The 25,328-nt window shown below is 31.7% G+C and overlaps 1 protein-coding gene and 1 long non-coding RNA gene across 2 annotated transcripts; both read left to right on the forward strand.

The window, feature by feature from the left end:
* The first annotated feature begins 649 nt into the window (after nucleotides 1-649).
* On the forward strand, nucleotides 650-6,047 carry LOC143058944 (uncharacterized). The gene is made up of 4 exons (XR_012973301.1): nucleotides 650-816; nucleotides 1,299-1,376; nucleotides 2,862-3,009; nucleotides 5,951-6,047. It is a non-coding gene; the product is annotated as an uncharacterized LOC143058944 (long non-coding RNA).
* A 14,247-nt stretch (nucleotides 6,048-20,294) lies between these two features.
* LOC143059466 (uncharacterized) lies at nucleotides 20,295-24,838 on the forward strand. The gene is made up of 5 exons (XM_076232968.1): nucleotides 20,295-20,371; nucleotides 21,691-21,813; nucleotides 22,585-22,636; nucleotides 24,002-24,718; nucleotides 24,834-24,838. The coding sequence occupies exons 4-5, from the start codon at nucleotides 24,064-24,066 to the stop codon at nucleotides 24,836-24,838; spliced, it is 660 nt and encodes a 219-aa protein (XP_076089083.1). The 5' UTR covers nucleotides 20,295-20,371; nucleotides 21,691-21,813; nucleotides 22,585-22,636; nucleotides 24,002-24,063.
* The last annotated feature ends 490 nt before the right edge of the window (nucleotides 24,839-25,328 follow it).

Consider the following 25,328-nt stretch of genomic DNA (forward strand, 5'->3'; position numbering starts at 1 on the left):
TTTAAGGCACCGTATTGATGAAAATACTGAATACAAAGGTAAAACTAAACATCAGTAGTAATATCGCAATTGCAAGATCAGTTTAAAGGTCTGGTACTGTCTACTTATTATTTCATATCATTTTTGTGCTTCCAAATTGAGACTTATACAGTTGAGACTATTTTTTCTGTCTACATGTACTACTTTGCACTGTTTAGTGCAGTTTAGAGACGGAATAACTAATCATTATTATTTTAGTAGAAAAATAGTTTCACGGTTATTTGTGTAGCACGTGTAAGAACATATATTTCGTCCACTTTGCGCAAGACAGTTATGTGGTCCTATGGAAAACTATAAGTAAATATTCAATTCAATGAAATCGATGCTCATATCTGATAGCAATTTTCAACCATATCTAGACTTGATTCGACTTGCTATATGTAGCAGGGGTTTTATTCACAAAAAATCTTTACAACGATTAAAGATGATCGTTAGTTATACAGACATTTTCATGACTTTTAAGTGTTTTTCTCTGAAGATTTTGGCGAAGAGGAGCAGAATTAATAATGGAATGTCGGCTCTCATTATCGTTATCATGTTATATAATATAAGTATTTAAATTTAATAGCTAATATAGATGTGGACGTTTCCTCTTCTGGTCGTCATCGGCGAACAGTTGACATCACAGATCATCCAGAAAGTTATGATCTTGAGTTTCTGATTGAACGATCTAAAGTTCATCTTCATTTGGTACATAACAACAAGATAAAAACAAATGTCCCAACGTTTGTTCTGAAAGATGGATTTTTAATTAAGGACGATCTAGGAGATGATGAGGTATGATGCTTAACGGTTTTTTTTTCAAATAGTAAAACTAATTTTCATCTCATTTAAACCTTTAAAATTTTTAAAAGTTTACTTTTGGTGATAAAATACAATTCATTTATTCGTGCGATAGTTATTATTGATTTCGTTGTAATGTATTGATCAATTTGGTATACTGAAAAGCAGCCTTCGTATCAAATTATTTACCTGACTCAGATGCGTAAACTTGCCTTATGGAATATAACCATTCAACACTGTTAGAGGTCGATTTGCCCTCAATTTCCTTAGTTTTAGGTTTAAATATTACTTTTAATGTAAGCGTATTCAGATAACTCCAATGAGACCTTATTATTATTCTGTTTTGATTTCAAACTAATGATTGAAAATCTTTTTTTTTAGCAAAATCATTTAAAAAATTTAAAAGTCTTAAAGTATTATTGAAATGAAATTATACAATAAAACTATATCTTATGTCAGGGTTTTGTTTTTAATAGGAATCAACTTTTTATCAGGACAGAATAAATGGTGCGTCGTTTGCATTACAGTTTAGTCACAACCATTCACTCAACATGGTAGTATTTCTTATTTTGATCTAATTAAACGTTAGATTACAAAACTTTTGAATTTTTGAAATACTAAGGCTTTTCTACTTCAGGAATAGATTACCTCAGCTGTATTTGTCAAAACTTTTAAGAATTTTGGTCCTCAGTGCTCTTCAACTTCGTACTTTCATATGGTGACTTGTGTTTTATAGATGCCAGTCGACCATTAAAATAATTCTGTTGGATTAGTTTTTTTGTGTGTTAATTATGCTTTTTTGGTGAACATAAATGTTTTGGGATTTTCGAATATAGTTTAATTAGGTGATAGGATGTTGTCATATTACAAAAAAATTAGAAAATGTAAAAGCTGCAATTTTCACAGTTATCATAAGACCATAACGACAATTGTCGAAGAGTTTCATACTTCAGAACAGTATTCATATGATATAGGTGCTTCGGACACATGACCTTTATATCATGAACAGAACTCGCCCGATCAGCTGATTGTGGGCTATGAGTTACAGAGGGTATCATGAGCTCAGTAGTCAGTACTTCGGTACCAACATTATTTATAACAATCGTTTCTCATATGTTCTGTTTGTTAATTTTAAAATTATAAAGAAACTAAATTGTTCAGCTCCCTCAGTCGAAATTGACATTAGATTGATTTAGATATATTTGTAGGTCCCTTTTGGTCATGTAACTCTTCGGTTCGTATAAGCAATGACTTTCGAATGCGTGAATTTAAGCGTTTCAGATGAAGGTTAATTCTTAAGCGCGCTTCGGACGCATGGAATAAACTAATCATAGATACCAGGACTAAATTTTGTATATACGCTAGACACGCGTTTCGTCTGCAAAAGACTCATCAGTGACGCTCGAATCCAAAAAAGTTAAAAATGCCAAATAAAGTACGAAGTTGAACAGCGTTGAGTACCAAAATTCCTAAAAGTTTGGCCAAATCCAGCTAAGGTAATCTATGCCTGAGGTAGAAAAGCCTTAGTATTTTCAAAAATTCTAAATTTTGTAAACAGTTAATATATAAATATAACCATACCAATGATTATTCATGTCAGAACAAAAAATGCTGACTACTGGACTGGTGATACCCTCGGGGAAATAAATCTCCACCAGCAGGGGCATCGACCAAGTGGTTTTAAATAAGTATTACATTCATTTCTCACATATTTCCTTTTTATATCGTGACAATGTGTCACACACTTAGTGTGAATCTTTTTCCAACACTATAAATCTAAAATTGCAAACAGGGAAGACGATCACATGATAAATAGCTTCTTATTAGCTAGCGCTTTTATCTTTTGCTTGATTTGTGATATTTGAATAGAACAAAGTGTTTGAATAAGACTGTTATATATAAGTATTTCGGTAAATGTTTGAAGACGTATAACATGTAAAAATGAATTATCTTCCAACATATTACAAAAACTTTGGTTTCCTTTATCCCCATATTTGATGTATAACCTTTGATTGTGTAATTGTATTTTATCATTGCAGTTTGGGTCATTTATTCGAAATGGAGAAGGGTATTTTCTTCAAACAGCTGATACAAACGGACCAATCAATAACAGAGAGATGCACAAATTCGAAATAATAAAACAAAAAATCAAACCATTATTGTTTGATGATGGTGACATGACCGGCGGTATGTTTTGTTTTTTTGTTATATATCGCACGGTAGGTATAGAGTCCGGCTTAGATCGTGGTTTTTCGAGGGATTCTTTACATTTTTTTCGAGTGTAGATCGGGCATTTTCGAGTGATAAAACATGCGATAAGTTCAATTAACTGCTATTTCGTAATTATGTTGGTTTTTTTACACTACTGCCTATCTTATATTGAATACTATACATGATTTGATCAACAAAGAAGCACAATGTCCTTGTATTTAACCAAAGAATTCAGTGTTTTTTTATTGTGCGGGTTTTTTTTTCGAGAGCAAGTGTGAAATCGTCCGGGTTTTTAAAAAATGGTCCAGGTTTTTTTTTATAAAATTTGAATAAGAAAAAGGGTATTCTAGACTGTAAAAAATGATTTTTTCTAGTTTATAACTGTAATTAAGTGAAGGGCAATTTCAAATATTCCCATTACTCATCAAAAACATATTATTACGTTGATTAAAATGAGGCTTTTTTTCAATTTAAGGTATATTTTCTGTTCGGAGAGCGTTCTACAACTACTTTCCAGTATTCATTTAGACATTACTTGATCCTTTGCAAAACAGTGTTTAGAACATAGTGCAGGAAATATTCATCGTAACTTTATTGCATGCATCTTTTGATTTTACAGTTAAACACATTTCTTGTGGTAAATAAAAATCAATTAATAATTTTTTATAAGAAACACACACTTAATCCACTCTATTTTTTCATTGCCATTGAAAATAAAATTTCAATAAAATTTCATATATAATCAACAATGAAATGAATAGTTTATTAGCCTACATGTAAATATGATCCTTTAAAAATGATCGAAAAATACAAAATGTGTATATTATATGCTATCACCAGCTAAGTTGTCTAGAGCTCATTATTTAATGTCAGAATGATAATATCTTTTTATCTGAAATACTGAAATACCTTGTATAACCTTGTATATTAAACTCAAGCTTCTATATCACGTCTTGTCAGAAAGGCAGTCTGTTTGTTTACATTTTTGATCATATTCACTCGAAAAAAGTGATTACACTCGAAAAATCCCGATCAAATCACTCGAAAAACCACGATCCTAGCCGGACACTATACCTACCGTGAATCGGTTCAAGTCGTCGCGATTTTTTCTCTGTTCCTTATAGATATACGAAGATGTGGTGTAAGTGCCAATGAGACAGCTCTCCAACCTAGTCACAATCTATAAAAGTTAACCATTATAGGTCAAAGTACGGTCTTCAACAAGGAGACTTCGCTCACACCGAACAGCAAGCTTTAAAGGACCCGGGAAATTACTAGTGTAAAACCATAGAAACGAGAAAACCAACGTTTTACTCTATATAAAAAACAAAAACCGAGAATCACTTACATGTATGAACCACAAACGACAACTACTGAAAATCAGAATCCTGACTTAGGACAGGTGCAAACAATTGCAGTAGGTTTACACGTTTTAATGGTACATAACCTTCATCCTGAAATCAAACAATAGTGTAACATGACATTATAAAAAGACACTCTCTAAAATATCAATTGAAATAGCTTACCTCAAGTTTATTTGTGGATTCTAGTTATCAATTATTAACTTTTTCTGTGAATTTTTTGGTAGGAAAAAAAGTAATCGGGGATACAACTTGATGACTTATATATATATGAACCCCATTTGCAAGTTCTGTCTTCCAATAAGTAAACGTAACAAAAATACAAAACTCGAAGCTAAATTCATAACGAAAAGTCATTTATCAAATGGCAAAATCACTTGTTAGTGACACTCAAATAAGTTTAAGCCAAAACAATGTATGATGAATTCACAATTTCGACAGATTTTGTTAAGTACAGGTGAGGTTATTTATATCATTTATATAAAACTTTCAAGTTTTCATTTGATTTTTTTAGTTCATAAAGTTATATCTCTTTCTCTTAATTATGCCCCATAGATAAAGGCAACAGTAGTATACCGCTGTTCAAAACTCGTAAATCTATTACCAAAAAACAAAATCGAGGTAACAAACCAAAACTGATGGAAACGCATTATATATAAGAGGAGAACAACGACACAACATTAAAATGTAACACACAAAGAAACGGACTAAGCATTAGACAAAATCCGATAAGAAAATAGTTCGTTCTATCTTTTGACTTTTTATACAAGCATCATAAGTTATGTACAACTTTAAACGGTAAAACAGCATTTCTATATACCTTATCTTAAGAAAAAAGGTATTAAAAAAGCACCAGAAGACCAAATGACACAGACATTAACAACTATAGGTCATTGTATGACCTTCAACAATAAACAAACACCATACCGCATAGTCAGCTATAAAAGGCCCCGAAATGACAAGTGTAAACAATTCAAACGAGAAAACTAATGGCCTAATTAATGAGAGAAAAAAATGAACGAAAAACAAACATGTAACACATCAACAAACGACAACAATTTAGATACAGGCTCCTGATTTTGGACAGGTAAATACATATAAAATGTGGCGGAGTTGACTATGTTAGCGGGACCCCAACCCTCCCCTCACCTTGGACAGTGGCATAAGTTTACACAATAAGAACGAACTATAAAAATCAGTTGAAGTTTGCTTGTTTATTCCACGTTGGCTAAATGTATAGGGGCTTGTTAAGATCTTTAAAAATAATCTTACCGACCCCTCATCCACTTTCATTTTAGCGCGTGGACCAATTCGGGAACCTTTAGCCTTTGTTAGACTCGTGTGTAGTTTTTTTGTGTTTTTTTGTATTATTTTGGATTATTTATATGTTTCATGTTGTGTCTATTTACCTGACCTAATATACATTATCATTTGGGGGGAAAGCTAAAACCCGCCTTTCTAGTCCTTGGGCTGTTTTCTACTCTTTGGTCAGGTCTGGTTTATTTAAGATATAAATAAATTAAAGCATAAATTAAACTAAACCTATCGTATTTCAGGCAACTTTCAAAGACATTTACACAAAAGCAGCCGACATCGAAGAGCCACTGGAAATTATCAAATAGAATTGTTGATGGTTTGTGATTACACTGTATATAACTTGTAAGTTCATTAATAGGTACAAGGTTTATAATTTGATACGTCAGATGTGCGTTTCGTCTACACAAGACTCATCAGTGATGCTCAGCTCAAAATAGTCAGAAACCAAAAACAAAGTTTAAGAGCGTTGAGGAACTATGAAAACTGTTTCTTATTCACAGTAAATAACTTGGCAAATAACTCAAAATTATTTAGTCCATTCTTATACCACGAAAATTTGGAGATGACTTGTAAGACATAAGAATAACATTAGATATAGGTTTCATTATGATACTTTATTCTGATTGGCTAACTGCACATCACGTGTTATTCCGTAAGCAATTGCATTGCTCAATACAACTTAACATTCATGATAACACGTGGTCCCACAATAAAGTGCGCAGGTGAATTAGATAAAACAATAATAAAATTCGTGTTTTCATGATCATTGCTAAAAAAATGTAATTATAGTATTGAATGCTTCTTTTTGTAACTTCACAGGGTTGTAAAAGCGTTGACCGTGCGCACATTTTTAGGGAAGCGCTTCATACAAAATGTACTTCGGTCAACGCTTTTACACCCCAATTAAGTTACAAAAAGAAGCATTCAATTTTTAATTTATACAGGGTAGCAATATTTATCAATTTTATAGAAAGTGCATTGTGAAAAAAAATCTGTATGTGACACAGATATCTCACAGTTTTAATAATTGATTAACTTTTCTTTTATTCTTAGTTGGTACACACAGTCGACTAAGTCAACAGATATAGAAAAGGAAAACGAGGCGATAGAATCAATTCGTCAGTTTTATGCATTTGTCATTAACGGGGTCTGTTCATTTAATTAAAGTAAACTTATTATAATGAAACATAAACGTTCAGAAAAATCAGTTGAGATCATTTAAAATTTTGTTCTTTCTTTGTTTCCATCATTCATAAATCTAAATAAAGAAGTTGTTAATGATATTGCATTCACCAATAAAACAATAATAAGGCAAGTAACCTAAAATGATGAAAACAATTTTAAAATTTCCAGTATCTGCTTTTATCGCAATGGTAAAATAACAGGACCGGTAACACATGAGTAAACAAGTTAAATTATATAGAAAATAAATCCAGGGCATGACTTCAGTCCATCAAAAAAGGAAAAAAATACGTCGTTTTGCTTTGTACATATAGAAATAATAAAATGAGGTATAATTGCTAATGAAACAACTCTCCGCCACCTAATGGGCTTCGTGTTTACGAAGGGATTCAAAGGTTTCGCTGTTTTACCACCTCTTATATAAAAGATAAGAAGATGTAGTATGATTGTCTATGTACCGATTAGTAATCCAAGAGAGACCAATTGGCACATTAGTTACCAATGTTATGCCTTTTTCAGATGGATGCCGTTTATAAGAACATACAGACAACTTCCTACACAATTGCCGTTTTATTTTCCTCGTTGATCATTTCTAAGGTAAGAAACACATAAGGTGGCACTATTACATTTTTGAGACATACGGAGCTTTAAGAATATAGATGTTTCAATTGAATAAGGGGGGTATATTAACGTAAAAAGTTAAGGAAACGGACTGATTGGTATCTAGTAACAAAGTGGCGAAAGATACTATGGGACGTTTAAACATAAAAGTTGAAAATAAGCTGATTCCGCCATGTCTAAAAAGGAAAAAACAAGAAACTACAAAATGAGCAACACGAACCCTACCAAAAACTTGGGTGACATTAGGGGCTCTGGAAGAGTAAGCAGACCCTTCTCCACATGCAGCACACGTCGTGTTGCCCATGTTCGTAATCCAATTCGATAGAAACTGACATGAAAAAATCAAGTTTGCATAATTTAAGTTCAGTTCCAAGTACAACTAAAAGTTTATTCAATAAGACAAAACGTTCTCAAACTGTCGATATTAAACTATTTCATAACACTAATGTTGCTGTCAATATAAACGATGAATTAAAATCTTTATAATATAGAAATTGCATACACTTGTTTCCTCGTTAAACCATTTATAAATTTTAGACGAATAAAAAAATAGTTTTGTTTACATAGTTGTGTATCATTTAATAATTGTACAACCAAATATTATTTTCTGTATGACTTCCATTACTGATAGCCCGCATATAGATTACCTTAACTGTTCTCTGAAATTTTTTCTAGAATTTTGGGTCCTCAATCTTCGTTCGTAATTTTGCCCTTTGCCTTATCTTTATTCTAGCCTCACTTTGTTTTAATTCTTTTGTAAAACACGCGCATGGCGAACACAGTTGTAAGCCTGGTTTGTTTCATGAGTATTGTTTTAAATATCGATCCCTTATTTATCATACATGGATATTTTTATCTTTATTATTTACGATATACATCCACAGTATTATTAAATTTATAATGTTAAACAATGTCCTTCTTCGCCCACATGCGATGCAGCGAACAAGTGTGCGCTTCAATGTGTAATTGAAATGTCTAAAATTGTATATAAAAGACTCCTATATAATGTCTCACAAAAATTTGTGAACTATTTTTATCAATTGTAAGTAGAATATATTCAACATTTACACATGTCTATTTTAATTTTACAGACACCGAATGATGCTTCTTGGACGGAAACTGTTCAGAAAGTAGATACTCCCCGGAATAGTGTTAACGCATCAGTTAGTTTGGACAAATTTAAAACGTGGATAAAAACAAAAGTTTCCACTTTACCTGTACATGACCATGCAATGCTGTTTTCGAAGTAAATTTATTTATTCTTTATACAAGTAACTATGGTAATTTAAGCAAATTTAATAGTAAAACACATTTTAGTTAATTTCCAAAATGAGCATACAGTACAGAGAAAGTTTGCGAACCTTTCATGTTTATGTAGTAACATTCTAGCAGAGCCTGCATACGGAGTATCTATCTCCCAATTGGTACAATATTCCCGAGCTTATATTGTCTATCATGATTTTCTTGATAGAGGGTTGCTGCCCACAGGAAGCTTTAAAACCAAAAGTTCTGAATGGGGCAGCTGAAATCATCCTCATAATATTACAAACCCGGTATAAAGTCTAATTCGGTAAGTCACATTCTTGACAAGGAATTGTATTTACGACATAAGGTAAATATCCATAATCATTTGTGAAACGTATATTATATAAAGGTCAATCAACTCGTGATGGCGTCAACATTTGAAACTCTTGGTTTAATAGCTTCCTTATGAACAGCAACCTTCCTTCAAGGAAATCAGTATAGGATATACAGGCTCGGGAATATCGAATCAATTGGGAGATATTTACTCCGTATGAAGGCGCTTCTGGTATATCGCTACATAGAAATGGAAGTTCACAATTTGGAAGTTGAAATCATTTTGTTTGTCGTAAAATTTAATGTTTAGAATAATTAAAATTTAGAAAATGATTCATCAAAATATGAAGAAAATCTTAGGATATAAATAAAGATAACAAACTGAGAAACATGAACTAAGACCAATTCAATTTGAATGTATTTATTCGAACATTTCAGGCAGACTTGCATACATATACATATGTTTTTCTTTGTATTAATAGAATCTACCTATACATCCCTATATCATCATTGATATAAGATTATTTACTAATTATGACAATTTTAGGTTTGACTTGGTAGGAAACAACGGTTCACATGACGTCGCAGGTAATTATCATTACACTGTTTAGACTTTAAAAAAAACTCAAAATTATCTGAACATTGTTGGATAAAATAATAGACATAAAAATTTATAAATTGTAAATTGATTTTGAATATTACAATAAGGGTTTTGTTTAGCCCAATTCCCATTTCATTTCATTTATAATGCATTGCAATTTAGGCTAAGAAGAAATCAGATTTGACAGAATTTGGCAAACATTAAAGTCATAATATTGAGCAAATTTTATCAAATATTGATTTACAGAATCATTCTAAATAAAAATTAAAAAAAAACAATCAAAATATTTGTATTTTACAGTCTCAAGTTGTATTTACTGTAATATCAGTCTTATTGTAATTGAAAAGGTCTAGCCTATGTGGGGGCCATATGTGGAGAGTCAGCTCAATCAATTATAGAAGATGATTTCGATTATAGTATCATCATAACAACTTCTCATGAACTTGGACACAGGTAAACAAACACATGTACACGATCAATATTTCAACAAGGCTTTCATTTTGACGGACTTAGAATACAACAAAGTCTCTCAATACGGAAATGAGTGGAGAGTTGTCTCATTGTAGGCGAGTGTAATATTTGAAAAAGACGTCTAGTTAAGGACTTTAATGTACCCACCTAACATACGGCTAATTCCTTTTTTAAATGAAAGAATAATGATTTCACTTTGATTTTTGCCCGGTCGTCACAAAATCGTACGGTGCAGTTTTTGTAAAATTGACGTTTATTTCAGAAATTGCTTGAAAATTATACAATTACGACATGCTTTTCAAGCAAACGAAATTAGTCATATCTCTTCTTTTATGCAGAATAATAAAGGGGGTGTTTGGATACACGCCTGAGGCGGCCTATGGTTATGGCCTCAGGCGTATATCCAAACACAAAATATTAAACCATAGGTACCTATGGTTTACCATAGAACGCCTCAGGCGTATATCCAAACACACCCAAAGTAAATTAGATTCTTAAAATATTGAAAACCAATATTTACAACTGTAAGTCCGCATGCTTTTGCATTCCTTCTAAATATTTCACATTTTATACGAAAATTTTCATAATCCTGACCTTTTCGGATCTACAATTTAATTTTTATTAAATGTTTTTGCACTCTATTCGTTTTAGAACACACCAAATTACTCGTCAGTTATCGTTTTTTCATTCAAGACCAAGATTTTATCTCATCATTTCTAAAAATGACGAATTTCTGTAATGTTATCGTTTTTTTATTGAATATATTAGTCAATTTCCGTGTGCTAAATAGTGCTATTAGAGTACGATAAATCATAATTAAACGGTTCCTTTTCTATCTTTAAGTTCAGCGTAGCTTAAATAGATATAAAATCGTCCGAAATTAAGATCAAATCAAAGTAAAACCTAGTGTTTGAGCTCTATGAATTCACCCCTTTCTAAATAAGGAATCGTATCGGAAAATTGTAGAAAATCTTCCGAGTCGTGACGAATTTTCACAGTCAAGTTAAAATGAAACCCTTCCTATGCAAAAACTATCCATTGATTGATACAGATAAATAGTCTGTCAGGTATATAATACATAATAACTATGTAGTTCAACACTTAAATGAAGATACAGTTGTATGCCGCAGTTGGAAAACGAAAAGATGGAGTTTACAGAAGACTGGTCGATGAATATGAAAAAAATGAAAACATCCCATCTGAAAGTACAAAATATCATAAGAGTTGCTATAAATATATCAAAAGTAAGCACAACTTATCATCTTCTGTTTTGTCTTTACAATGACTTTGTACTACAAGTACCAATTATACCGAGCCAATCTCTTCTCATATATCAACGAGGGCAGTAGATGTACAACTCATTCTGAGTTGTCTGTTTCTAAATTTTTCAAATGTATAAAAGCAAGTTACACAACTTCATAAGGTATCATTGGAAGAGCTCAAGCTGTATTGAGTGTTACTACATATATCTTCTACAATGATCTGATTTACAAAATAACTCATGATAATTTTAATATAATTTAAGCTTTATACCATCGCGCTTGCGTCGCAGTTTTTCTAACATTTCGACGATTAAAGATGACGTGACTGTACAGAAGGAAGTATTCTGGTTAACAACTTTACTTGATCAGGGTGATGGCGCATCTGTGGCAGTTAATATAGCGTACGATATACTTATTGACAAAGTTCTTAGATGTATGGGTTCAGTAGAATGTATATTATCTATTAATATTTTTGTTTACTCCTTTTCATTTAGGTTTATCATTACAAATGAACCGTATATATGGACACACCTTTGATAACTATTAACAAGTTTTAGAAAAATTGAAAATGGGGCATACATTCTACAAGGCATTATTTTTTCTTCTGGGGTTCAAACCTTATCCAAGACAATGTCGACCTAACTACAGAAACAATAAAGTTCTCCGTGTGACTTTGGTTGCTTAAAAGGCAACTTAGGTCCGGTATGATCGGGTTGGTGTCTCTTTGCCAAATCTCTCATGTCCATTCCCAATTTATAATTCAAACTGTAGTAGATCTTGTGTCTGCTTTACTGATATTTGTCCATGCCAAGGAAGTTGTCTTTGTATGAATATGTTGACCGATAAAAATGATGAGATTATAAGTTAAAATGAAGCTATATATAATATTCCGATATCGCAATAATCCGACACCTAAATGGTTCAACATCCATTGGTCCGACGTTTCGATCATTTAATTATACGCTAACGGAATTTTAACATAAGAAAGTCAACTAAAAGGTTCAATATTAGGATAACCTTGTCCACCGTTTGAAGCGATGAAAAAAGATATAAAAAAGTAATAATTAGTGCCAAAGTAGTGCCAAAGTAGCCGAACGTCATCAATAGTGTAATTCAAAAAAGTACAACTACTTTGTCATCTCAAGATACACGGCGGCCGACCAGAGTAAAAGCAAACACAGTTTGGCGTACACTGAGTGATAATATTTTCCATGTGATGTTTTATATTAGAATTGTCTATTTGTTGATTTACATATACTAGTAGCACTTTACTCATTTTAGTAATGGTCGTTAGTACTCTTTTCATATCTGATGTAGTGATGTAAATGAAATTTCGCTATGATTCAGACTCAACATATTGCACTACAATAATAAAAAAAAATCTGCCCTATGGTTGTCTGATCTTGAAACGGTCGGCAGGCTTTCAAACTAACAGTTGACCATACGTTTTCTCAATTTTAATGTACAGTTCATAATGGGACTTTTCTAAGAAATTAAAAATACGTCATATGTTATATTTTCCCCTTGCATCAAATATTTTGTTTCGGATTATTTATATCAAATTTGCAGATATATGTTTATAAATACCCGCAAAGCAAATGATATGGAGGTATTATAAGATTTAAATAATGCAAGGGCAACTACAGATACATGTGTGTGACTTAACGGTTGATTTTCAAAGACTCCGAGAGAAAACGTTACGTAACATGCGTTACCGTTAAAATCAACCAAAATTGATTAATGATGTGATAGATATATATTTTCCCAAAAGTAATACAGTATTCCCATAGAATTGTTTCGTTTTTGCATTTGTTTTGACTCGATATTTCTACTGGAAGTGTCCGTGAATTGAAATTGCACCCATGACTTTTGACACCGATCTAAAAAACAAATGCACCGTAATTTCTTTTGACGACCGAAATATTTAGAAAGTACACATTCTTAGCTTTCCAATGATATATAATTTAGCCGTATGTTATGTAGGTGCATTAAAAATGTAAATTTAGCTCTCATATTACTCGCCTTTTGGCAATCATACCACATCTTCTTTTTTATATCTAGTTGGAATATACTTGGTAATCATTTTTGAAAACGATAATTAGAATTGGAAATCCACTTTAGGCATTCATAGTTTCATTTAATGTTAAATATATTACAACTATTTCAGTTCATACTTGTACGATCATAAGTTTAAGTTATTCTTAGTTTTTGTAACCATTCTATTGCACATAAATATAGCGCTGCTGTGAAATTATATCATTAAAATTGATACCTCTCAATATCGTTTGAATTTACATGTGTAAAAGTAAGTGAGAGTAAAGTATACGTTTCAGAGTTAAGGATGTACTTAGCTGAGGTTTTGGAATAAGTGTCAATTTTTCGGAATCCTAGGAGTTTTTCCATACGATACAAGATAAAATATTATGCCCTATAACGCCTAATCTTTTTTTAACATGGGCCAAATTAGCTCATTTGACAAAATTAAGCAGATTTTTTACTTTCTTTCCATTGAGTTGATACCCAAATGATACCAATGCAAATATAAGGTAAAAGTTCGAGTCAGCTTTTTCCCGCCATATTCTATAAATCAAATATCTCAAAAAGGAGCAGCATGACCTATCAATATGTTTAAGCTTATTTTGATCCTTTACTAATACTCTTCCGGCTTAAAATATCAATTTTGAATTCTAGATTTAGTTAATTTTACGTTAGATCACGAAAGTACATACTTAAGTTTTATAAAGCAGTAAATTGGGGACTCGAATTGACAACTGTCTTTTGCTTTCTAGTCTCAGTTCACAACATGACAGCAAGGGCAATAATTGTCACGAATCTGACGGTTATGTTATGGCTGCTGTCAGTACGGTTCATTTGGGTGCTACAGCAACACATCCTTGGATATTTTCTAACTGTTCTACAAATTACTTCACTTCAAAATTAGACAGCTTAGATTCGTAAGTATATATATTTCTAAACAAAATAAAACCCACAAAATTTTATAAAAGTACATACTGATTGTTTTTATAATTATTTTTTTTTGTCAATGTTTAATATAAAAAAATAAATAATATATAATGGAATGCACATAATTATGTAAAACAACATACTACATAATTGTTGAACTATTTAATTATAAATATTATTTAGAGGTCAGCTTTCCGGTGTGCGATTTTCTAACTGTGATGAAATGCAATTGGTGGACGTTTTCCTTTGGTCGGGTTGTTGTTTCATTGACACATTCCCCGTTTCAATTCTCTATTAAAGATCCCGACGAAAATCTTTTTTATCAGAATGTTTCACTTCAATCGCAAAACACCAGCACGCTTATAGCCACGTACACCTTTATGAAGGACACTACTTTTTTCTGTCATTAATGTCTTTCAGTCAAAACAAGAATTGTATGAAAACATTAGGACCAGATATTGATCCAACTGCCTTGGCAAAATATGATAAGTTATATGGAGGGCAAGCATTCGATGCAGACGCCCAGTGTAAGTTAACTCACGGGAACAGTTCAAGCGTTTGCAAGGTAATATTCTAACAAGGTAATTCAAACGCATTAATAAATGTTGTTTTACTTTTCTGATAAAAAACAAATATAAACCTTAATGACAAAAAACAAAATAATTCCAATATATTATGATATAATACTGATTAAAGAACGAATACAACTGCATGTCCTTATAATATATATGCATGAGGCAGAGGTATAAGGTGGCCCTTTTTAAAATTTATTCAAGTATGGATTCCATATATGTGAAACTAAATGTTATGCAGTTTATATCAATCTTTTGCATAAACTAAAACGATATTACATTATGCAATTCATCTTTTGAAATTAAAAACCAAAACCAAAAAAAGCTAAATGATCTAGTTTATTAATTTCTGAACTGATAAACTGAAACTATTGATTTTATTTTAGAGTCTCTTTAAAGGAAATTACACTACAATATGTAACAGGATGTATTGCAAAGATCCTACTGATTCTTCAAAGTGTATCGCAACAAAAGCATGGGATAAAACTGTGTGTGGGAACAAAAAGGTAACATTGTAGATCTTGACAATAGAACTGAGTGTTGGAACAAAAAAGTAATATTGTAGATTTTGACAATAGAACTGGGTGCTGGAACAAAAAGTTATTATTGTATATCTTGAGAATAGTAGCGTGTGTGGAAACAAATAAAGTAATATTGTAGATATTGACTCTAGAACTGTGCGCTGGAACAAAAAGGTAAGATTATTGATCTTGACAATGTAACTGTGTGTGAGAACAAAAAGGTAACATTGTAGATCTTGACAATAGAACTAAGTGTGGGAATACAAAGGTGATATTGTAGATCTTGACATTAGAACTAAGTGTTATTGTAGATCTTGACGATAGAACTAAGTGTGGGAATAAAAAGGTAATATAGTAGATCTTGACAATAGAACTAAGTGTGGAAATAAAAATGTAACATTGTAGATCTTGACAATAGAACTAAGTGTGGGAATAAAAAAGTAACATTGTAGATTTTGACAATAGTACTGTATGTGGAATGAAAAAGGTAACATTATAGATCTATACTGGATGTATATCGAAGATCCTACTGATTCTTCAGAGTGTATCGCAAAAAACAGCATGGGTAGAACTGTTTGTGGGAACGAAAAGGTAACACTGTAGATCTTGACAATAGAACTAAGTGTGGGAATAAAGAGGTAACATTGTAGATCTTGACAATAGAACTAAGTGTGGGAATAAAAAGGTTATATTGTAGATCTTGACGATAGTACTGTGTGCGGGAAGAAAAAGATAACATTGTATATCTTGACAATAGTACTGTACGTGGAATGAAAAAGGTTAGATTATAGATCTATATTGGATGTATTGCGAAGATCCTATTGATTCCTGAAAGAGTATCGCAACAAAAGCATGGGATAGAACTGTTTGTGGGAACAAAAAGCTAATATTGTAGATCTTGACAATATAACTGTGTGTGGGAACAAGAAGGTAAGATTTTTGATCTAGACAATAGTACTAGGTGTTTGAACAATACGATAAGATTATAAATCTTGAAAATAGTACTGTGTGTAAGAATACAAAGGCAAGAATATAGATCTTGACAATTGTACTGTGTGTGGGAACAAGAAGATAAGATTGTAGATCTTGACAATTAAATTGTCTCCTGTCGAATAGACTTGTTTAAAAGACAAGTAAAGGAAAATTATATGCGGCTACCGAAGGATTTGATAATCAATACTAGTATATATTTTATAAATAGTATTCGGAAAAACGACCAGTAAACAATTTTTTAAAAATCTTATAATTTAGGTATACACATATAATTTTCTTACTTAGTTTTTTAAAAAGACGAAAGTCAACCATATATATACATATCAATGGTATATGAAGCTGTTATACTTCTGACGTAACGGTCAATTGAAAATTTGAGAAAATAGTGCCTATATTACAAATTTATCACCGATCTTAGTCCGAATCGGAAGATTTAAAAAAATTCGTGCACAATATGTCAGGTAAAAGCAACGTATTTTTCCGATCATTTGATTTGATTTATTTAAATTTGGAAATTTGTCATATTTACAGCAGGAAGTCAAAGATACTGCAATTTTAATCCACATGCACAGTAACTAGAATAAATCAATTGTGGCGATCAATTCCCCCTCAAACGTTATGTCATTGACGCCGTGACGGACCACAAGGGTCATTTGCATAACGGGTCAGTTTTCCCGTTCATTGACAGCTTGGTAGACAAACGATGATTTTATAAAGGAATAAAAAAAAATAAAGCTTGAAGTGATTTATATTTTCAAAAACATAAATAATGAGTTATCTGCAGAATTTTTATGTTTCGCTTTGAACAAAGACGGAACTGAGGAAAATTTGCATTAATTTCCTCGGGGTAATTGGTATCAACACCTGGGCATATGTATTAGTAAAATAAGTGGCATGTCATTATTTGATAACAAAAAATATAATTTTTATATATTATTTATGTTTTTGTTTAGTGGTGTGTTTATGGTGTATGTACAAAGGATGCAAACGCACCAGTTTCTAACGGTAAATTTGTTTTTGATAATTTTTGTGTAATTAATAGTATTTATGCATTTCATGAATCCGAATTACTTTTCGGGAGAAATCAGGACAGCTTAAAAACCAAAACACATGAAAGACACGGATATGAGTTAACATAATTACGTAATATGACCCCTTAATTGATTTGATGTGCAATTTGATTTGAATCAAGCGCAACGTACGAGACTAACAAAGACAAAACTCCAATATCAAGCACATGACGTTTGCCTAATCATAGACCCAATACGTTCTTTTCTATTGTTATATATATTTGGATGCATCATCTTGTTGATAATTTAAGTAAATCATTCCTGTATATGCACAGATTGCAACCAACATTGAAGTCGAGTATCTAATTTGGGCAGGATGCTTTCTCTATAACTATGTAAACAAATAATCAATTACTTATGTTTAAATTATAGCTCTTTAATCTATTCAATAATTTTATTTCAATATTTAATAGCCGGACAGCTGTACGATCCAGACACCCAGTGCAGGCATATTTATGGAAGCAGTTCTGAACTTTGCCGAGTAAGTGAAAAACCCAAATAACTAAATTTAAATCTTGCATTTACCATTAATGGCTATTTGTCGGTATAGTTTTAAAAAAATGACCTTAAAATTTTCGATTCTGAACGTGTTCAATAAAGAAAATATATATCAAATGTACGTTCATTTTACATCTATAACATTCATTCAACTTTAAAAAAAAAAGTTGCATATAATGAAATACAGAACAAATAAAACAAACCAGTCAAAACAAGAAAATATCACTAACATATGAAAAAAAGACAACAAAATTTAATCATAAAAAGTTCTTGTATTTAAAAGTTCATGAGTTTAATCAAATCTTCCAAATAGATAAACTAAAAACTCATAAATTTATAAATACAAGAACGGGTTTCACTAATTCAGGGGATATATAAAGGCAATCTTACATATATCTGTGGTAGATTATACTGCAAAGATCCAGCTAATCCAAAGTCCTGCAAACAAGCAGTAGCCGAAGAAGGTACTCAGTGTGGAAACAAAAAAGTAAGTGTTGTAGCAAATTAACCTCTTTTGATATGAAAAGTAATGTGGTCCACAGTTTAGAATATGATCAATCAGTACTTAGTAATATCACATAGAAACTAGTTTTGACAAAACAGGCAGGTGTCTTTTATAAATTATTCAACTGTCGTACAACTGAGATGTTTAGTAAGCTATACAATCATGGTTAATCCACCCTTATCTAAGTAAGTCAGAAATATAAAAGTCTTATTCCATTCGCTTGGTGTGTTTGAGCTTTTGATTTTGCCATTTGATAAGAGACGTTCTGTATTTTATAGAATACCATTACAGTATACAGTGTAACTTGTCTAATCTGACACCTATTCATTCCAACATATTGCTTTAACCGACACATGTTCATGGTCCTAAAAATATGCTTATACTTGCAGAATAAACATGAGTATTCCGACACCTAGCGTATTCACACATTTTTATCTGGTCGGAGTGTTGCGGATAACACCGGTTACACCGTAGTTTTTATTTTATTATTAACAAGCACTTGCATGTCTTTTCGGTAAAGTTTTATTTTGGTCAACTATCTGATGCCAATGGTTTAATCAAAATATTACATTGTTTGTATTTATTATTTATTGATAACTTTGAGGGGATTGAAAAACAAATGATGATAAATTTGACTTATAAGCTGATGATTTTTTTTTACCACGAAGGACTTTTAACAAATAGTCACTCACATGGCTAATCATTGTATAATTTAACACGCTAATAAATAGTTGTGTGCAATCTGAACCGTTGGATATTTCCAATTAGATGAACCAAGAAGAAGAAACTGAATGTGGTATTTCCACTGTTTTAGTCCGTAATAAACGTTCAAATGCTTTCATGATTGAGGATGATGAGATACACGGTAAAATATTACCATGATTTTTTCCAGTGGTGTGTTGACGGCGCGTGTACTTTCGATACGAAAGCACCAGAAAGTAATGGTAAGTTGTAAGCACAAAGTGTTTCTATACTGAAGTACTAGTATTTAAAATAAAACAGAAATGATGCCAGTAGATCATGGACACAACGAAAATCAAAATTACATCGAAAAGACATTAATTATCTGCACTGATATCCATTATATTTTTAGATTTTAATTTGACATAATTTTGGACAAAATTCATATAAGAAATATATACTCGTTTCTTGTTTTTTATATAGATTAGACCGTTGGTTTTCCTATTTGAATGGTTTTACACTAGTAATTGTCTGGGCCCTTAATAGCAAGCTTACACCTATAAATTGTGACTTTGATGGATAATTGTCTCAGTTGCACTCATTCCACATCTTATATCTTTTTAGAAAAATATTTGAAATAAAATGTTTTTTGTAATATACCAGTATAAAAATGTACAGTTTTGATAAGCGTAAATTTTTCATTCGTAAATCAGGTTTAAGCAAGAAGACTTACAAAATAAAAAAAAATCTACAACAAACTAAAAAGTAAACATCCATTTACATAATCGTAGAAAAGTCAATATCAGTTTGCTCGACATATGATTATAATATCTGAAATGAGATAGATTTAAAACAGCGGTTTGTGCTGCTAAACACATTTAACAATGAAGTGATACATGTACACAAGTAGCAATTGCAACTAGGCATGAAAACAATATGCATCCTTTAATAACGATCGTTTAATCAGTGAGGGACGCTTCCTTTTAAATTGTTCACAAGTATCTTTTAATTTTGTTTCAACGAAAATGATGTATCCTTTTGTTGTTTTTATTAATTTAAAAAATATAATATAGCTGGGCAGCTGTACGACCCAGATACTCAGTGTAGGCATATTTATGGAAACAGTTCTGAGCTTTCTAGGGTAAGTTAGATCACTTGAAATCAGATAACTTTATATTAATCATACAAATACTCTTTGTCAGTGTCTTATATTTGTTTGACGTACGTAACTTGTCGTTTCACAACATGTCTATTATATACTCTTAATATATATTGAATTGAACTGGATGTACAGTTATTGTCGCTTTTTGATTTGGTTCATAACTGTTTCTCGTTTCTCGTTATTTTTTATATAGATTAGACCGTTGGTTTCCCGGTTTGAATTGTCTTTTTTGGTACCCTGTATAGCTTACTTTTCGGTGTGAACCAAGATTCCATGTTGAAGGTCGTACCTTGACCTACAAAGGTTTACTTCGACAAATTCTGACAATAATGGGGAGTTGTCTCATTTACACTCATACCACACATATTCATACATCGGATAGAAAAAGTTCGCTTTACACCTGTAACTTTAACTCGTACAATTCCAGCTGATATTTAAAGACGCTAAACAGTGATCAAAACAAATAAAAAGCAAAATGCATAATACTCCAGGAATAATCTATTTATTTACAAGGACTGCTTTGAATTTTATTTTGAAATCATTTTTTTCTTATTTCACATTCGTTCGATATATTCATTTTAAACACACATACTTGAACAAGTGTATAATTATACAGTCACATGACTCTGCTTTCGAAGCAACTGAACCCTCGATTCCCTTTTTTTCAAGGTTTAATCAAATTACCCTCAGTAAACTGAAAGAAGTAAAAACTAAATATGGGACCGTTTATAAGGAACCGTTTTGTGGATTTTCTAAAGGTACATATCGTATGCATGCAAATATGCAGCTACCGAAAATTGAATTGATATACATTACTTTGAATGTTGCTGTAATGATATTCGTACGGTACTTTTTATTAGTAATTCACAGATGATACTCATTGCAATCTAAAACGTCACTACAGACACGGGCATAAAGAACGGGTTCGGGGATATAAACACTGTAAGACGGTCTCAAAGCAACATCACCATCCTAAAAAGAAAAATCAAAATGAAGAAAGAATAAATATTCTTGTTATCGTCTCTAGCCGTTTTTGACTGATCTTCAAAGTATTCTAAGTTCTCAATTCCTCTCAACTTCCTGTTTTGTTTGGCTTTCTTTACTGTTTTATTCGAGCGTCACTGATGAGTCGTTTGTAGACGAAACGTGTGTCTGGCGTACACAATGTCCATTATGGTATCTATGATGAATTTATATATGTTAAGTATAGTTAGTACCTTATTGTTGTTTCTATAATCTTAAAGCTTTATTATATTCATTAACCTATGAATAATATTATTAGTCTTTCTCACTCTTAGTGGTCGTATAAAGGAGATTTTACATCTATATGTGGTGAATTGAACTGTAAAGATCCAAATGATCCAAATTCCTACATTCAAACAGAAGCCGCCAAGGAACGTACTCAGTGTGGCAACAAAAAGGTAAGTGTTGTAATTCAAATATTGACTTATTATAAAGTTGATATCATATAGATTCTTAAATTGATACCAGTGGTCTATCGGATTTATGCAATCGAAAGAGATAGATTATCAGTTTTAATGTCCGAGCGTAAGCGAGGACTTTAAAAGTGATAATTTAAGTCTCGAGAAAAACTGTTCTAATTCTTACATTGACCTCTAGTGTATTTCATCAAGGTAAATATAATGTGTTATCAAAGAACGGTTCCTTACATCTATAGCTAATGAGAAAAGATAATTTATATAATAAGTCAAATTATTTATTTTTTTAGATATAATGTAGTTCATAATTTGGAATATGCGAAATTGTGAATATTTTATAATATTATAATAGTATTTTCTTTTGATAGATATTTTAATTTCTTTATTGTATAAGTGTAATTTTTGAGTTATTGTTTAATTATCTAAAGCAAATTGTTGATTTACGATATGTTTTATTTGAGGGAAAAACATCAATAGCATTGTATTTTGTGACTTTTTTGGTGATAAAGTGTTTGCCCCAAAGGACTTAAACTTTTATTATAAATCACTTTCGTGCCAATATTGACGCTTACAACTAATGTATATAGTCATTGCTATTACTAACGTAAAAAATAGATAATAATATGCAAATTCAAGTGTTTGAGATTTTAAAATAAGAAAACAAAAGTAATTAATCGAAAGTGGTATTTCCATATTTGTTTAGTCCCTAATACTTGTAACTTATTCCTTGCGTTATTCATATTTTATTTTCAGTGGTGCGTCGACGGAGCATGTACTTTCGATGTCAAAGCACCATCAGGCATTGGTAAGTCGTCAGCAGAACGTTTTTAATTAGTGTTGTATTCCAGGATAAAAGACCATGATGCCAGTAGACCATGTTCATCTCTAAAGTCTCAGACTACATCATTTTACAATTTTAAATAGACAAGTTATGGAAAAACTAAACGACATTAAACAACTGCATTATACGTTTAATTTATGTACAAAAAAAACCAAATATTTTTTCACATCAACAAACGACAGCCACTGAATAATATGCTCCTGATAAAGGACAAACACATACATACAGAATATGGCGAAGTTAAACATGTTAACGGGATCCCAACCCTTCCCTAGCCGGGGATAGTGGTATAATAGCACACCAAAAGAACGAACAATAAAACTCAGTTTAAAAGTCTTAACTCGTCAAATGATTACAAATGTAAATACAACACAGAGTAGACATGGCTGGGTACTTGTTTGGTACAACATAAAAAATGATAGTACTCGCAGTTACTGACATCTAGTTCAGAGCTACTAACAACTAATACAAAAATCTGGCACCTAAGACTGAATTATCAATTATTACACATCCATAAAAATGTATAGGTTGTTTTGGATACATTTTTTTATTCGTAGATCAGGTTATAACATGAAGTCTCATCAAATAAAATGGAAATTTTTAAACGTAAGAATCAAACATTCATATTTCGAGAGGAACTGTTTTTGACAGATCATGGACATAATGCAAGATGAAAATGATTAATTATGTGGACTCAGCAGTTCCATGTCTAGTTATTTGACAGGAAAATAGCGTAGCTTTCTTAAAAAAACACACATATGAGCTGAATGTTTAACTAAATGATTCATTTAGATAAACCGATGGCCCATCTTTTAGTGAAACAGATATTCAATAAAGGTAACAAACTCATGATGGCGTCCGTAACATTTTCAAAGGGATAAAATTAGTTCAAATAGCTGCCTTGTAAGCGGCAACTCTCTTACAAGGAAATCATGACAGAAAATGCAAGTTTCGGAATACAGTTTTATTAAGAATAAGTACTCCATATGTCAGACTACTCTACCATGTTGATACATGAGGTCAAACTATTTAATATCTGAAGTAATAAAATGAAAAGTAAGTATATGCCTGTCATAATATTTGAGTATCGTATAATCGTCACAAAAGTTGGCTAATGTGATCAAGAGTAGTTCTTTCTTCTGTCGATCAAATGCTTCATCATTCAAAAGGGAAAGCATGGATAAACGAGAAAAAAGATAGAAGAGTCGATTAAACACTAAGGACCGAACAAGAAAGTTAAAAAAAAAAAACTTGACGATTAAATATTTTGATTGCTGTTTTGTTTAGATATTTATAATATAGAAGTATTATATCTTGTCTATTGTATAGATAATTGTTTGTTTGGCGACGAAAGAGGTGATGTTTTCAGCAATGGGTGGTCGTGTGCTAAAATGGTGAAGGTAGCTCCACATAATTGCCCTGTTGTACCGATGAAATGTTGTGCGTCATGTGCACCTCCAACAACTACTACTACTCCCTCTTCCACCAGCCAATCACCGACGACAATAACAATACCTACAACATCCACAATACCTACAACTACCACAATACCTACAACGACCGGAATACCTACAACGACCACAATACCTACAACTACCCCAATACCGACAACGACCACAATACCTACAACTACCCCAATACCTACAACGACCGGAATACCTTCAACGACCACAATACCTACAACTACCACAATTCCGACAACGACCACAATATCAACAACGACCACAACTTCAACACCCACAACGACCGAAAGACTAACAACAATACCTACAACAACCACAACACCGACAACGACCAAATTATCTACAACAATCCCAACACCTTTATCGACAACTGCAACAACATCTTCAACGAACAAATTACCCACAACAATACATACAACGACCACAATATCTTTAACAAGTTTGTCATCTACAACGACCAAATCCTCTACAACGAGTACGCCTTCAACAACACAGAAAACCACGAAAATAAAAGAAGCCACACATCCGACATTTAAGATAAACACCAACACAACGAAGACTTTAGAAGTTAAAACGCAACATGGTAAGCAAATATTTAAGATACGTTCATGCTAAATTGTCTTGATTTGCATCTTTGAAATATATAATACCTTTCAATTCAATTTGATATGAAATTACTTGTATTGTTTTTTTTTCAGCCTGACCAATGTTAAGTATAGATTCATTGTTTGAAATTGAGTATGTATAGCTCTACGTAACGGACATAGGTAACAGGATATTGTAAGAATTATATCAAGTGTACGTAGATCCAATTTAAAAATATCATTATTATCTTAAAATAAATAAACCCTGAAAGTTAACATGGTTAAGTCATTATTTCGATATGAAATATCATAAATAATCAAAGAATAAGCAATCAACCATAGCAAAATACACTAAACAATGAAACGTCATTTGGATGCTACCAGTGCCATATATATTTAACAGATTTTTTTTTAAATTTATTGACTTTGCAGAAGGGATAGAATCTTTCAAATGATTATTTTTTTTAATTGATTATTATATCTTTTATTGAAACTGTGATGAAAAAATATGACGTTCGATCAATAATATTGTGTCCACACAGATACTAGATTAAAATTTTAGTAGGCCGCAAATTTAACTGTCTTGCCGTGCCCAACTTCTATCAATAT

The sequence above is a fragment of the Mytilus galloprovincialis genome, chromosome 14 (assembly GCF_965363235.1).
Source record: "Mytilus galloprovincialis chromosome 14, xbMytGall1.hap1.1, whole genome shotgun sequence".
NCBI classification, from domain to species: Eukaryota; Metazoa; Mollusca; class Bivalvia; order Mytilida; family Mytilidae; genus Mytilus; species Mytilus galloprovincialis.